The sequence below is a fragment of the Tupaia chinensis genome, unplaced genomic scaffold (genome assembly GCF_000334495.1).
Source record: "Tupaia chinensis unplaced genomic scaffold, TupChi_1.0 Scaffold000093_1, whole genome shotgun sequence".
NCBI classification, from domain to species: Eukaryota; Metazoa; Chordata; class Mammalia; order Scandentia; family Tupaiidae; genus Tupaia; species Tupaia belangeri.
In genome coordinates, this window is record NW_006159555.1 from 10,636,131 (window position 1) to 10,652,671 (window position 16,541).

General features: G+C 43.1%; 1 protein-coding gene across 2 annotated transcripts in view; it reads right to left on the reverse strand.

Annotated features, from left to right (window-relative positions):
* DCAF12 (DDB1 and CUL4 associated factor 12) overlaps positions 1–14,759 on the reverse strand; it is a 36,033-nt gene extending 21,274 nt beyond the window's left edge. Inside the window, exons 1-3 of one of the 2 annotated variants that reach the window (XM_014585796.2) lie at positions 14,733–14,759; positions 14,605–14,640; positions 11,821–12,075 (exon numbers count right to left, since the gene is read on the reverse strand). In XM_014585796.2, coding sequence (XP_014441282.1) covers positions 11,821–12,075; positions 14,605–14,640; positions 14,733–14,744 — 303 coding nt within the window. In that variant the 5' untranslated portion in view covers positions 14,745–14,759. Of the gene's footprint in view, positions 1–11,820; positions 12,076–13,179; positions 13,580–14,604; positions 14,641–14,732 lie in introns of those variants that run through there. The other variant, XM_006143114.3, reaches the window with a different exon arrangement.
* Positions 14,760–16,541: the final 1,782 nt, after the last annotated feature.

Below are 16,541 nucleotides of genomic sequence, written 5' to 3' on the forward strand. Positions count from 1 at the left end.
CAATGCCCATACTGGGCACTTATGTTACTGCTGTACCACAGCAGCTGGGGTAGACTCTCTACGTGTTAAAGATAAGAGAAGGGACCAGCAGGTGGCATAGTGGTTAACGTGCTAGACTCCCACATGGTCACCATGGTTCAAGCCCCAGACCTGATAGCTTGCTCTCTTGCTTTCCCTCTCATTTTCTCTCTGGTGAGCACATATGCCCTATAGCAAAATAAAAAATAACAATAATAAATAAAATTAAATATTCTTTAAAAAATAAATAAAGAGAAGAGGGCCAGCCAGAGGTGTGATGGTTGAGGCAGCTGGACTCCACATGGCTAACTACACAACTTTATTAGGTTACTGGGAAAGTCTTGATATATTTTTCTGTTTTTCTATGTAAAAATGCATCAAGACTTTCCCAACGACCCAACAGTTTAGACCTGGCGGCTTGAGAAATACATCAGGCACATGTGAATGTGTGTCCAAAGATCTAAAAGAAGGGAGAAATGGAGGAGAAAAGACTATGAAGTGACCATTCTCCATATTGGGGGGGGTGCTTTCTCACTTTTCTCTCTCTATCAAATAAACCTCTGGCAAATAAAAAAAAAAAAAAGTAGAAGAAAGGCCTAGTAAAAAGTGGCTGGATTATCAAAGAGCACAAAGCTAACAAACAGAACTAAGATACAACATATGTATCTCTGAATCAGTACAAATACAAAATGAATAAATCAAATTTGCTGGTATAAATGTAGGTATTTTTGACACGTTTACAAATGTTCTAAAGATATTGCAAAGTTTGCAACCCAAAGGAAGATATGAAATAAAAAAATAAAAATTACCAAATCTCTCTCTTTTAAGTTTCATGTGGTATTTTTAACATGTTTACAAATGTTCTCCTAAAGATATTGCAAAGTTTGCAACCCAAAGGAAGATATGAAATAAAAAAATAAAAATTACCAAATCTCTCTCTTTTAAGTTTCATGTGTAATAAATGACATTGGGAATAGGCAAATAAGGAATGTATGTAACCATTTATCAAGGACTTCCCAAAGTTCAGAAAGATCTCATTGCTAGCTTCTGAACAGGTATTTGCTAAGATGTTTACAGAGGAACTCTTTCAGATCTAGTAAACCTGAGGCCCCTAGTTGTGCCCTAAGTGTGATTTAGACAACATAAAAAGGATTCAAACCGCTGGTCTTGATTTAACAAAGGGAAAACAAAAGTACAGCTGTAAAAAGTCCAAGCCAGTGATTCTCAGATGTTAGAACATTAAAAATTGCCGGGACTGGTTCCATGGCATAGTGGTAATGCACTGCTTAAAGAGAAGCCAGATGCCATGGGGTGACAAGGTTCAATTTCCGGGCCTGGTCAGTCTGACCATACGTGGAAGTGCTCAAGACCTGACAGGCTGACAGACTGCAGAAAGGGGATTGTGGCATGACAAGACACTGTGGAAGGTGCTCTGTCCTCTGCCCCCCTCAGTTGTGCATGCATGTGTTCTATGGCAAAGAAAAAAATTAAAAGAAATAAATCAAATTAATTGCCTAAGAGCAAGCTATAGCAGTATCTGTAATTCAATGCTCTGTGATGCTGAACCTACATGGGAAATCTTGGTTCCAAATCTCAAGTATTCCTTATATACACTAGGGTCACATGTGCATCCATGTTCTGGGTTTGATGAGGCTGGGGTTAGATCATTGGATGAAGACCACATCTGGGGTGCCTGTATATAAGTGTCTCTCTGTCTCTCATACAAGAAACAAATAAACTTACAATTAAAAAACTGCCTGAAGGCTAGCCTTATGGTGTAGCGGTTAAGCAGTATACATTGGAAGCTGGATTTCACATGGCTGACCGTTCAAATCCTGGCCCCAATGGCTTGAAAAACACATCAGGCAAGCTAGCATGTGTGTCCAGAATCCCAATGGTATGGAGAAATTGAAGAAACAGGATTGTGGGAACCAGCAGTTAGCGTAATGGCTATGTCGCTGGACTCCCACGTAGTCGACCGCGGTTCGCGTCCCGGACCCGGTAGCTTAAAATTCACGCCGGGTGCATGTGCGTGCGTGCCCAAGATCCCGAGAGGAGAATGGAGGAGAAGGGATTGCGGCGTGACCATCCCCTCTGGGGGTTGATTTCTCGCTTTCTGTCTCTCTGTCTCTCTCTGTCTGTCTGGCGAGTGCACACGCCCTATAGCGAAAATCTCCCAAAAAAAAAAAAAAAAAAAAAGAAACAGGATTGCAGCATGACCATGCTCCACTATGGGATGCTTTCTCTCTGCTTCTCCCTCTGGTAAGCACATGCACCTACTGGCACCAAAAACAAAATAAACAAACAAAAAAACTTAAGAGCTTGTTCAAAACGTCAATTCCAAGGCCTCACTGAAGAAAATTCTGAATAATTACTGGGATAGGTACCAGGAATCTTCATCCAAAAACTATTTAGGGTCAGGTAGTGGCCTGGTGATTAAAGCAGCTGGATCTCACATGGCTGACAGTGTGGTCCGAGTCTTCGATCCAGCAGCTCGAAAAACACACCAAGCTTGTATGCATGCCTAAAATCTTAAAAGGAAGAAGAGATGAAGGAGAAAGGATTGTAAAGTGACCATTTCCCACCAGTGGTGCTTTCTTGCTTCCAGTCCCTGGCCACCTGCCTCTGGCAAATGCACACACCCTCTGGCAAATTAAAAAAAAAAGAAAGAAAGAAAAGAAAAAGCTTATTTATTCATTTATTTTTAAAGATTTATTCATTTAATTTTACTATTATTTAAAAATTTGCTATAGGGCATATGCGCTCACGAGAGAGAAAGCTGCCAGGTCTGGGACTTGAAACATGGTCGGCCATGTAGGAGGTCCAGCTCTTTAACCACCGCATCATCTGCTATCCCCCCGCCAAAAGTTTATTTTCTAGTTTCTTCTATGAGACAGACAGAAGACTACTCCCAAGAGGGTCTTGATGCCATGACCAGGGTCTTGAGAAGAGAATGGAAAAGGTATTGTGCTGTGGCTGTTCCTCCAGAGAATGCTCTCTTACTATTCCTATAGCACATACCCTACAGCAAGAAAAGTCAGATATAAAGTTAAGGTGAAAGAAAAAAATGTCATCCAAGAGATTAGCCTTTGGCAGCCAATTCCCACTGACTGAGCCAGTTTTTCCTTCCTTATAGTTTCTGTCCTCCCTCAACCAAATGGTCCATTCAGAGGCCTGTAATGTTCCTTGCACTTTTCCTGACTCTGCTGTAGGATAGATACCTGTTTCCTTCCCATTGACTGAAGCCTCTTCCTCCTTAGAACATTTCTCTGAAATACTCTAGTTATGAATGACTTTTTCTCTCAGGCTGACACTAGTAATAAGGCATTTATGTAGTAATTAACTTGGCACGTAGTTACGTATCACATCGCAGGTAAGCTAAGCAGAGGTCAGGACTCATGTGTTACAGTGCTGTAGCGCTGTGATTTTTATAGGAAAAACTGGCACCTGACCTTCCTGGAGCATTAAACAGGCAATAAAAGATTTCTATCCCTCAACAGTAGTTTTATATTAAGAGAATCATGAAGATGTTATGTTCAAGGATACACAAGAGCATTTGAGATACTGTAAGAAATGCAAGGAAATTTCATGGTGGTTCTGTACTGTCCAGTCACCCACTGAACAGTCCTTTGCCACTAATGGTATTTTAGCAAAAAAGTCTAAAGACTTCTTGGTATACTATAAAGAATTCTGACAAGGAACAAGGAAAACTGATGCCCAAACTCAGCTCTACTTCTCTCTCATTACAGAATCTCAGGCACATCAGCTTCCTCCTTTGGGTCTGTTTTCTTAACTATAAAAGGAGAAATGATGCCGTGGTTGGAACTGCATTATTTTTACAGTCCCTTTCAGCTCTGTCTGGAGTTTTTATATCATGACAATCACACACTAAGCAGTGTCTTCATACATGAAGGAAATGTAATAAATGTTTATGGATTTAATAATGTAGGCACAAACCACAAAACTGTCCAATCACATTCTAGTCAATGAGATGTAGAAATGCCCCTCCAGTTCTCACACTAGAAAACTGTCTTGGTGGGAAAACCTCCACCTAACAAGTGAAAGAGACTGATGGCTCCCACAAATCTATACTCAAATAAATCCATTTAAGTGGAACCAGCAACTTAAGAAGTAAAATGTTATAGACCAATCACAATCTTGAATTTAATACAGCTACCAATTTTGGCTGAGTTTCTTCCTTATAGCTCAAAGACCAGGAAACAAAACATGAATAGTCCTGTGACTCAGATTCAGGCAGAAAAGTAGTGTCACCAGAAAAAACACTCGTATTTGTATAATCTCTTGAACCAGATCTAGGTACTGATCTCATTCCAATAGAAAAAATGTGAATCAGCTTGAGAGGTAAAAACCCTTTTCTCTGACTGTAATGCCTCTCAGGACCTATGTAGGAAATAAAAGAAGCCTCAAGCACAGGTCAGTAAGTTTCGCCTTTGTTAACTCTCCAATGTCCCACGTCTAAGATTATACCTCAAATAAAGAGCTCAAATCACTTAAGAGGTAATTGCCTACTTCAAAATCTCTGCAGTGGCTGTCAACTGGGGGCACAGATATTTGATACCACATACATGTACCTGTGTATATATATACATGCGTCTGCCATAATAACTTGGGGTGTGGAAGAGGGAAGGCATACATTTCTGTATCTACAGATCACAAGCCAGGAATGTGAAATATCCTGTAATATGAGACGAAGTTCCAGACAACAAAGAAACCACCCAAAACATCAACATCCTTGAGAAAAGGTGTCCTAAGTAAGTCTTCTCCAATCCCTCTGTAGTATGGCTGATGAGGCCTTAATATTATTTTTTTTTTATGATAGAGAGCATGTGAAAATATACATGAAAGAGAGAGAAAGAGAGTACTCTTGATAGAGTCTAATGTTACAATCCTCTTTTCCCAAACTTCCAGATCCTCAGGACCCTGGGCACCTTGCATGCACACATCTAGAGTGTTTTCAGATTGACCAGGGTATTTAAAAACACAAATGGCCAAATGTCTTCCAGCCCTGTAGGGTACTTGTGTTATCACTGTGCCACAGGTGATGGCTAGGGCACCCTAATATATATATATTTTAAAGAATTATTTTGCTTAATTTTATTTATTATTATTTTAATTTCACAATAAAGGGATAGAGAGTAAGAGAAAATGAGAAAGCGGGGGCCAGCAGGTGGTGTGGTGGTTAGGGATGCTGCTCTCCCACATGGTCAACTGTGGTTTTAGTCCCGGACCTGGTGGCTTGCTTTCTCATTCTCTCTCTCTCTCACTCTGTCCCTCTCTGGTCAAACCGAAATAAATAATAAATAAAATTTTGGAAAAAAATTAAAAAAAAAAAAAAAAGGAGAAAGAAAGCCGTTAGGTCTAGGACCATGTGGAAGTCCAGCACCACTAACCATGATGCCACCTGCCAGTCCCACACCCTAACATTCTTAATCATTAATTTTCTCATATATAGAAGGTAACCCAAAATCTGCAAAGCACTATACTTAACAAGATTCCTAGAGTCCACAACACTGCTGATTCAAGCAAGACCTAGCCAAGATGAAGACAAGTTAGAAAACAGGAAACCACTAGTTCAAGTACAGTCACACATAAAGAGCATAAACTCATTCTTGCTCTTCTTAAAACTTTATAAAATGAATTAGTTTTGCAGAGAATCTTAGAGTTTATAAAGCACTGCCAAGGGGCTGGCAGGTGGCATGGTGGTTAAGGTGCTGAACTCCTCTGTGGCTGACTATGGTTTGAGTCCCAGACCTGGTGGCTTGCTTTCTCACTTTCCCTCTCTCTTTCTCTCTTTGTTCAAGTTAAAAAATAATAATGATGATAAATAAAATTAAATAATTTTTAAAAGAACTATTTATTCATTCAATTCCACTTGTTATTATTATTTTTTCTTCTTTCAATTTGATCACAGAGAATCAGAGAGAGAGAAAGGGAAAGCAAGAAAGTCAAAATGCCAGGTCCAGGTCTCAAACCATGATCAGCCATGTGGGAATCCAGTGCCCCTATAACTATCATGCCACCTGCTAGTCCAAAATTAAGTAATTCTTAAAAAAAAAAAAAAAAGTGCGGCAACAATGATTTCTGATCTAGAAACACTTCTGGACGTTATCCAAAAGAATGAATGTGCCAACATGACAATTTTAACACTTCTGTATCTACAATTTTTCTCCAGAGTTAAGTATTTTGAAAACAAGATAAACGTTAATTCTAGAATAGATATGAACATTTCTTGCTAGACAGAAAATAAACATTTTCAAAAATGGTTAACTAGGGGCCAGCATATGGTGTAGTGATTAAGACACTGGACCCACACATGACTGATTGTGATTCAAATCCTAGACTTTGGTGACTTGAAACATACTGGGTGTATTTGCATACGTACCCAAAATCTCAAGAGGAGAATGGAGGAGGAGGGACTGTAGTGAGGCCATCCCCCCCGGGGGATAATTTCTCTCTCTCTCTCTCCCCCGCAACAAACAGGTGCCCTACAGCAAAAATCTCTCAAAAATAAAATTAATAAAGCCACATTATTCCATGATGAAAACCCTTGGGCCACTGTCATCCCAACTTCCAACAAAATAAGATCTTAGCATGACAGTCATGAGTTGCCAAAATTTGATCCTAGTCAACCTTTCCAACTGAAATCCTACAACTCTCTTCTAGACACCCTAGGCTCTTGTCTTAGTGGATTATTAATATTCCTCATAGATGGTTGATATCTTTCCCATAAAAAAATCCAGATTTTTACCTCTTTCTTCTTTCTTTCTTTCTTTTTTTTAAGAGAGATTTTTGCTAGGGGTGTGTGCGCTCGCCAGAGAGACAGAAAGCAAGAAATCACTCCCCAGGGTGGATGGCCATGCCGCAATCCCTTCTCTCCATTACCCTCTCAGTATTTTGAGTATGCATGCACACATGCCCAGTGTGAGTTTTAAGCCACCAGGTCCGGGAATCAAACTATGGTTGACTACATGGGAGTTCAGCAATGTAACCATTTAGCAATCTGCTGATCCTACTGGCTCTCTTTTAAAAAGGAAATAAAATCAGTTAACGGTAGGCCCAAATTCCTACATGGCAACTATTGGCTGAAAGTCAAGCAGTCTCCACTACTGTCTTGTGTCTGACAAACTCCCCCCAACTTAGCTTTTCTGTTTAACTGTAGGCAATTTGAGTTTGTATTCCTATTAGGAAAATATACCGACCTATTCTAGCCAACAAATTCACGTTCTAATTAAGATTATACTACCTCTACTTCTTTAACTAGTTTAGTAAAAATTTGACTGTAAGGCCAGCCAAGTGGCATGGTTAAGGCAGCTGGATCCCACATGAATGACTGCATGATTTAGTCTCAGACCTCATAGCTTGGAAAACACACCAAACACATATGGGTATGTGCCCAAAATCCTGAGAGGAAAATAGAAGAGAAGGGATTGTGGAGTGGTTATCCATCCCTAGGAGAAGCTTGCTTTTCATCTCTCTCTCTCTCTCTCTCTCTCTCTCTCTCTCTCTCTCAGTAGTGCATGTGCCCTGCAGCAAATTTTAAAAAGGCTGTATTATTATTAATATGAACACAGGATGGCCATACTTGCATTTATGATTATCACTGCACTTAGCTCATTGGCCCAATGAATTCAGGATTGAATAACTATCCGTAGTGTGTAGAGCACGGGGAAATTCTCACCCTCTGAATCAAACTACAGAAAAATCTTTCAAAATACCTTTACTGCTTTCATTCAGAGGACAACTCACTGTCTATTAGGTTTCTTTTTTTTTTTTGGAGAGGTTTTTGCTATAGGGCACGTGCGCTTGCCAGAAAGACAGAGAGAACCAGAGACAGAAAGCAAGAAATCACCCTGAGGGGGGATGGCCATGCCGCAATCCCTTCTCCTCCATTCTCCTCTCAGGATCTTGGGCACGCACGCACACACACCCAGCATGAGTTTAAGCCACCAGGTCCCAGACTCGAACTGCGGTCGACTACATGGGAGTCCAGCGACATAGCCATTACACTAACTGCTGGTCCCCTATTAGGAGGTTTCAAGTCAGTTAATGTAGAAACGATCCACCTTTTTGGCATTTGTATAAACTCTGTCAAATGGTAAAGGCCATGGCTACCCAAGAAAGAAAGTTTCTAATCTATAAATACATATCAACACATTATTTTAGGATACAAATTAATGTAGGTGTATTTTCCTACTGAATATACTTAAATAACGTCATTAAAGGTTATCCTTCAATATATCAAAACTTCATTTACTATTAAGAATACAACATGATGGGGCAGCCAATGGTGTGGTAGCTGAGGCAGCTGGATACTACATGGCTAACTGCCTGGTTCAAATCCTGGACTCATCAGCTTGAAAAACATGCCAGGCGCATGTGTATATGCACCTAAAATCCCAACAGGAGTAATAACTGCGGCATGGCTATCCTTCCCAGGGGGATGCTTTCTCACTTCCCTTTTGTCTCTCTCCAGTCAGTGAACATGCCCTATAGCAAATTTAGGGGGAAAAAAAAAAAAAAGAGAGAGAGAGAGAAAGAGGGAGAGACTACAATAAGAACTCCCCTCTCCTGAAATTTTCATATATCACCCAAAGGTAGTTGTTCCTATTATTTAAATAGCTTTCCCTCACTCTGAAAGAAATAACAAAAACACTGGAAAAGGTTTTAGATTCACTTTTACTGCTCCTAGTACTTTTGAATAGGTAAGATATTGCTATCTAGGAGTATTTCCAGATGCACATAGCCACCTTCTCAGTACTGGCTATTACTATTCCCATCTTATAGATGTGAAAACAAAGACACAAATAAAGAAATCATTTGCTAAATGTCTCAAAGTTCAGATGAGAGCACTACTGCTAGTTCTTTGCTTTGCTTCTGGAAACTAAGAGAAACAAACAGCAACTATAAAAAGAAGAAAAGTGGGGCCAACAGGTGGCATGGTAGTTGAAGGCGCTGGACTCCCACAAGGTCGACCGCGGTTCAAGTCCTGGACCTGCAGCTCTCTCTCTCTCTCTCGTGCACACGTTCTCTCTCTCTCTCTGTCCCTCTCTGGTCAAATTTAAATAAATAAATAAATAAAGTGAAATTAAATAATTCAAAAAAAAAAAAAGAAGAAGAAGAAGAAGAAAAGTGGTCTGCAAACTCTACCCCAAACACCTTAGGTCATAGGATGTAAGAGGTAGGTATTAAGAGTAATTAAAATATTACTTAACATGATCACTTTCAAAGTAGTATCAACAAATTCAAGAGACAGGAGACTACAATTTATTTAGTTTATAATTTAGCAATATTTGTTGGTCAAAAACACTATGATGGGAAGTGAAGTGAACTCTTCCAAACAGGAAATTCTTTCTCTACTCCAAGAGACAATGACAATTCTCTTAAACTGAGTTTGACAACCCAAGACTAAAAAAATGAACTTTTGTGGAGGCTTGGTACCCCTGCTTAGTTTTCAAAGGCTTCCGCATAAGATAAGCAACCTTCCACAGAAGAGGAAATGAAAGCTTCACCCCAACCACCATGGTATTATTTCCTTCCTTAAAATTGCTTAATTTTTGCCTATGTCCTTTATAAACAGACACTTCTCCTATACTTAAGACTTTTTTTAACTGTCAGAAAGCACGTGTACTCACTAGAGATGGGGGAGGGGTTGAGGGAAGAAAAAGAGAAAGTACCCCTAAATTGGGCACGGTCATGCTGCAATCCTTTTCCTTCTACATCTACATCCTGGACTGAGGTTTTCCTGCTCTAAAACAACCTTCTCTCCTTTTATTCTTTTTGAAGTTTATTTATTCCAGGGATGAGAAAGAGATAGAGAGGAAGCATCCCCAACAGGGTCCCAATATCAATCCACACCTGGCCTTGTCCAGCTCCAAATCATGGGCATATGTCTGCCTGGCACACTCAGGGAGGTCTCTGTATGCAAACCTGTAACATTTCCATGTGTCAACCTCACAGAGCATTGTATTCTATCACTGGGCTACCTTCTGGCCACCTATCTTCTCTCTGGCTATGTGCAACTGATTCAAGATGTTTCTGTCTAGTGTCAATTTACTCAGCCATTATGACATTTCTTGTTTACTCATATGACATGAAATGAAAATAGAGGGAGTGGCTGAGCCTAATCATTTTCTACCTCCAGCTCTGCGTCTCTTCACTTGCCATTTCTCTGACATCATGCTATTTCTACCCTTCTGTTACAATCATACCCACTATTTGACTTCTTTGTTCTCTCTTATAATTGTATTGGTTACACAGCTTATGTAGCTAATTTATAACTGTTAAGTTATTCTCTTTAAACATACTCTCCTACTCATGTCATACTTAATTTTCTTCTGAATTTTCTTTAGAAGGCTCTTTTCTAAAGAGCAAATACTTACTAACACCCTGACTTATAACACCAGACATACATTCTCTGCCTTCCTTACAGGAAATGATTCATGTCTTTGTCATATTTGTTTTTATATACATATTTTGAATCTATTTCCTTAAAAAGTCTGCCTTATTTCTATCTTCAGTCAACCTTTACATACTTCTATATATGTTCGTAGCTTGGCAGACAACACCTAGGTTTTCACTATCACTTATCCTGAATGATGCCTAAGTATCGTTATTTCCCAAGTCTTTTCTTTGAGACCTCTGACTTAAAAAGCAACATAAAGGACTGCCTCTGTGGCTTGGTGGTTAAGGCAGCCAGATCCCATATGGCCAACAGCAAGATTTGAATCCCAGCCCTGGCCACTTTTTTTTTTTTTTTTTGAGGTTTTTGCTATAGGGCGCGTGCGCTCGCCAGACAGACAGAGACAGACAGAGAGACAGAAAACGAGAAATCACCCCCCAGGGGGGATGGCCATGCTGCAATCCCTTCTCCTCCATCCTCCTCTTGGGATCTTGGGCACGCACGCACACATGCCCGGCGTGAGTTCTAAGCCACCGGGTCCGGGATGCGAATCGCGGTCGACTATGTGGGAATCCAGCAACATAGCCATTACGCTAACTGCTGGTTCCCAAGCCCTGGCCACCTTTTGAAAAGCAGGCCAGGTGCATGAGTGACCAAGATCCCAGCAGGGTGGAGAAGTGGAGGAGGGAGGACTATAGTATGACCATGCCCCAGTGGAAAGTGCTTTCTCCCTTTCCTTCTCTCTCTGGCAAGTTCACATGCCTTCTGGCAAATTAAAAAACAAACAAACAAAACAAAAAAAAAAAAAAAAAGGAGGGAACAGCAGTTGGTGTAATGGCTATGTCGCAGGACTCCCATGTAGTTGACCATGGTTCGAGTCCCGGACCCAGCAGCTTAAACTCACACCGGGCACATGTGCATGCGTGCCCAAGATCCCAAGAGGAGGATGGAGGAGAAGGGATTGCAGCATGGCCATCCCCCCTGGGGGGTGATTTCTCGTTTTCTGTCTCTCTGTCTCTGTCTTTCTGGTGAGCACACGCGCCCTATAGCAAAAATCCTCTCCAAAAAAAGAAAGAAACAAAGCAAGCAACATTAAAAAAAAGGGCAAACAAAACAAAAAAACTAAATCCTTTACAAGCAGTAAATCCTAAGAGCAAAGATCCTAAAGTGCACTGCACTTAACATTTATCAAAACAGAAATATAAATGAGAAAAGGAGCAAAAAAAGAAAGAGGTCATGAACATGAAGCAATCGAAAAGAGAATAAGCAATTCCCTCCCAAAAGAAACTAAGGGGGGGTAATGACCAGTGAGAAGTTCTAGAACATGTGGTGTCATATAAACAAGACACAGGGGAAAGTTCAAGCTTTCCCCAGACACTTACCGTGTTGCATTTTGTGCCACACACCACTTGCCTATGATTCAACCACTGAGATGCAAACACTTTATTAAGGGTCCCCAGGTGAAATTCTTTCTCCTTCAGGAGACTAGGAAGTTGCTGTGCTGCATAACCATGCAACACTCGAGCGTAGTTGGTTTCATTCTGTAGCCTGACTTCTCGATTCTTCAGGTAGTACACTAAGGATCTTTTCACTGGGGGGAGTCTTTTCCTTTTGTGAAGCGAGTGATCCCAGCCAAACTGTGGAAAGCAACATTAGAAATTAGGGGCTTAGCGACCCTTCTTTTGAACAAGAGATTCTACCATACTGGAGTAATCACTCAGAACTCAACCTGCAGGATTTACATACAACAAAAATACAAAACACAACAGTACAACAAAACAAGAATCTCAATCCCAGAAATCCAGTTTAACGCTTTCAACATCTCAAAGATGTCGCTCATAGTCAAACCTACCTGAGTGAATTCCCAAAACAGAAAGACAGGGGAATGAAAGCAGAAAATAAATCGACAAAAGGTTTACTAGACCTTTAAGCAGTGAGGGAATCAGATCTCTAAACAGGGAAAGGAATGATTTGATTCCCAAACCAACCTGGGCTGCATCTCTGTCCAGTCCCCTTCTCCCCCTCATTCTGTACTCCCAGTGAGCATGGAGGGTGTAGCCCACGGAACTAGGTAAGGGTCCGGGGTCCCACTATTAATCGCTGCTCCTCTGTCATCAGGCCCACGCTCCAGGCAGTTGCAGAATTCGAAAAATCAAACACTAACGGGAGGGAGGCACGGGAAGAAGTCGGTATCCAAGCCTAAGAAGGTCCTCCCCTCTAAAAGGGGAGGTATAGGGATGATACCTGGGAACTGCTGTTTCTTCGAGATGTCCAAGGGCCAAAAGACACAGCTCATGGCTTAGGTATCTATAGAGTTCTTTTTCCTTGATCAAGGACGAAGGACGTAACCGTCCCCGCTTCTTCGGGATCCCTGGAAGGCGAACTTTATTCTTCCTCCCAGTATCTCCTGGGAGGTTGGTTTTGCTCCCGATTTCCCTCCATTTTGGTTACCCCTTCCTCCAAAGTCAAGATTCTGGTTTCTCATGCCTTATTCCTCGCTGAAGGCCTCCTGCGGAATATGCCCCATTTCGGAGTGTCCCCTTTGGCATCTCACCCCTCCGGCCTATCTGCTCTCACTTAATTCCAGCCAGCGCGCTTCAGGCTTGGGTCCGGTTCTTTTACCATCTCTGATTACTGACCTTGGACCCCAATTCCTGAATCCGGATTTGCGGATTTTAAGTTACCCTTCCGGTGTTTCGGCCTCATCACCAGGTCCCAGGCCCTCAGCCCTTGCCCCTCACCTGCGGGCCCTGAGCGTCGCTCCCAGCTCCCGGCGAGGCCGGCGCTTTCCGCTTCCTGCTAACTGCTTTCCGGGCCATAGTGGGCAGAGCCGCCGCGGCCCCGCAGCCACATGGGGCGGGGGAAGCGAGGGGCAGCAGGACGCCGGGTCATATACTGGGCCCCAGGGCCGCGCACCTTAGTGCGCCCGGCCGGGAAAACGGCCCAGACCCAGGGCAGGATAGACAAAAAGGGGAGGGGAGGAGCGGACAGAAGGAAGGGAGGGAGAACCCCGGCCAGGAAAGAGAATGAAAAAGGGAAGGGAAGGCAGAAAAGAGAAGCTTTCCGACGACAGTCTGGAAAGGACGGCGAGCGGCTGGAACCAAAACACCCCCACCCCTTCGCCCGCGCGCCGTCACCCTTGCGCAGCCGCAGTTCGTGGCACGTCCGCCGCCGGTCGGGAAAGGCCGGGGAGCGGCTGGAACCAAAACCCCCCCCCCCCTTCGCCCGCGCGCCGTCACCCTTGCGCAGCCGCAGTTCGTGGCACGTCCGCACCGCGACCAGAGGGGTGGGACTTAGGGCTCAGGAGCGAATTCCCTACGGTTGCCCAGCCGCCGCCTGCTGCTTTCCAACCGTCGTTTGACTTCGTCTAGGGGTGGATTAGCTGGGATCGAGGGATTCCGGCTTCTGGTCGCCGACCTCGGACCCCAGCCCGCCCATCCGCCGGCCCCCGGAAGTGAGGACGACCTGCTCTGGCAGAGAAAGGGCTCCTACCCAGCACACGCCTTCCCGGCAGCAGCGACGGGGTTACCTCCCGTTACTGGGCTGGACACAGCCGGGAAGAAAAAAACCACCCCACCTCTGAACTTGGAGTTCGGCTCGGAAGCCACCGCAGCCTGGCCAGACTTCCCCACCGCAAAGAATCTGCCCGACACAACCAGCGCAGGCAGCCCCGCGGGCCTCTAGCTGTCCTTTCCTCTCCCCCGAGAAGCCCTTAGTCTCCATTCTGCCCTGGTCTCCTCTCTGCCGCCGCCCTACCCCTACGGACCTCGCCCCCACATCCCCCTTCGGAGACCCATGACCTGGCACCGGAGCCACACTGCCTTTTGTGCGTTATGAAATGGGCCTCACGCTGTAATTTATCTGTCACTGCCTGCCTCTCGCAGAGTCCAGGTTGCGTCTTTCTTAGGAAGGCTAGGTGAAATTCTGAACCACAGGAAGGAAAATGGCCATTTTTGGCTTGACAATCCAGTTAGGGCTGGCATTGGTCACCAAACAAGGGGACTTCTTCTGTATCACCCTTGCCTCCATTTTTCAGAAGATCCTGAAGGAATCTGAGTGCCAGCCTCCACTTTCCTCAGGCAAAGAAACCCTTGGAGGAAGCAGGATTCTCTTGCTAGGGGCTGACTGGCTGTGGTGCAGGTCCCTTCAGGCTTCAGGTCTCATACCTCCAGGGAGCTCTGTTGGCCCATCTGAAGTTCTGCCTACAAGGAGATTTGAATTTGTTTTCCGATCCGAACCAAGGACCAGGTTGATACTGGGTCTTTCGCCATCCCAAGTTGGCACTGCCCCTAACCTCGAATGCCATCTTGGGAAAGACAGCCCCATCTTACTTGGTCAGGCCTGTGCCTTTGGAGACATGCACACAGTGGGTGGGTCAAGAGTTTGCCAGCTTCCCTTTTTGAGCCTGTTCTAGTTCTCTTGCCTCACAATGCTCTGGAGGATTGTACCCATTGGGCAAGAGTTTGGAATTCTTTGAGAATCTCTAGGCTCATACTAAGCTTTGGAGCCTACTCTGTTCTTGCCAGAGGAGCACCACCGGGAACTGCTACAGGCTCATTCTCAAAATTGGAGTACTCTATTTTGACATCTCCAATGCACCTCACAGCAGAACTATTTTGGGGGAAATAAAATAGGATGAAAGGCCATTTGGAAGTTTAAAAGTTCACATTACATTTTTAAAAACTGATAAAACCAGATACTAGTGAGGTAAAAAGACAAAACTCTCATATATTCCTACTGGGTATGTAATTTGGAAACATAATTTACATACATAAATGTGGAAAAATTTGAGGCAGTACCTACTAAAGCAAAATGTATACTCTATGATCCAATTCTACTTCTGGGTTATAAACGCAATAGAAACAAGTGTGTGCACAGAAAGGCAAGTACAAGAATGGTCATAGCAAGGCCAGCCAGTGCAAAGTGGTTAAGGTGGCTGGGTCCCACATGGCTGAAAGACATCCCAGTCATGTGTGCCCAAAATCCTCAGAGGGGAATGTAGGAGAAGATTGCAATGTGACCATCTCCCCTGGGAGTACTTTCTTATGGCAAGTTCAAAAAAAAAAAAAAAAGCATGGTCATAGCAGTTTTATTCACAATAGTTCCAAATTGGAAACAGTCAAGTGTCAATCAGTTCACACAATGGAATATTGCACAGAAGTAATACACATGGATACTACATGGAGGAATTGTATAATGTTCAGTGCAATAAATCAAATACAAGGCAATAATTCCAAACTAATTAGCAAATGCCTAATTCCATTTTCTTTTTTGAGAGATTTTTGCTGTAGGGCATGTGTGCTTGCTCTAAAGACAGAGACAGAACATGAGAAATCATCCCCCAGGGTGTTGGCCATGCAGCAATCTCCTCTCCTCCATTCTCCTCTTGGGATTTTGGGCATGCACACACACGCCTGGCAGAAGTTTTAAGCCGCCTGGTCTGGGACTCAAATCATGGTCGGCCACAGGGGAGTCAGGCGACGTAACTACTACACTGTCTGCTGGTCCCCAATTGCATTTTTATGATGTATAAAATAGGCACAACTTATCAGTGATAATAGAAGGATAGTCATTACCCTCAAGAGGAGACTTCTGAGGAGGTCTTCAAGGAGACTTCTGATTTTATGGAAATTTCTATATCTTAATCTGGATGGTGATATTTATATTATAGTGATATTTACATATGTAAAATTTCACCAACCTGTACATTTAAGATCTTTGCAACTTATGTAAATAATACCTCAAGAAAAAGAAAATATTCAAAAAAATTTTTTTTAGATTTTTGCCATAGGGCACATGTGCTTGATGGAGAGAGAGGGAACATGAGAAATCACCTGGGTGGATGGCCACATTACAATCCCTTCTCCTCCATTGTCTTCTCGGGATTTGGGTATGCACACACAATGCACCTGGTGTGATTTTTCAAGCTGGTAGGTCTGGGACTCAAACTGTGATCAGCCATGTGGGATCCTGCACCTTAACCACCACACCACCTGCTGGCCCAGTATTCAAAATTCTTTTACCTGTCTCTTCCTCTGCAGTTTTTTTTCCCTCCATACTTGCCAGAGTGCATGTGCTTACTAGAGAGAGAGAGAAGGAAAGT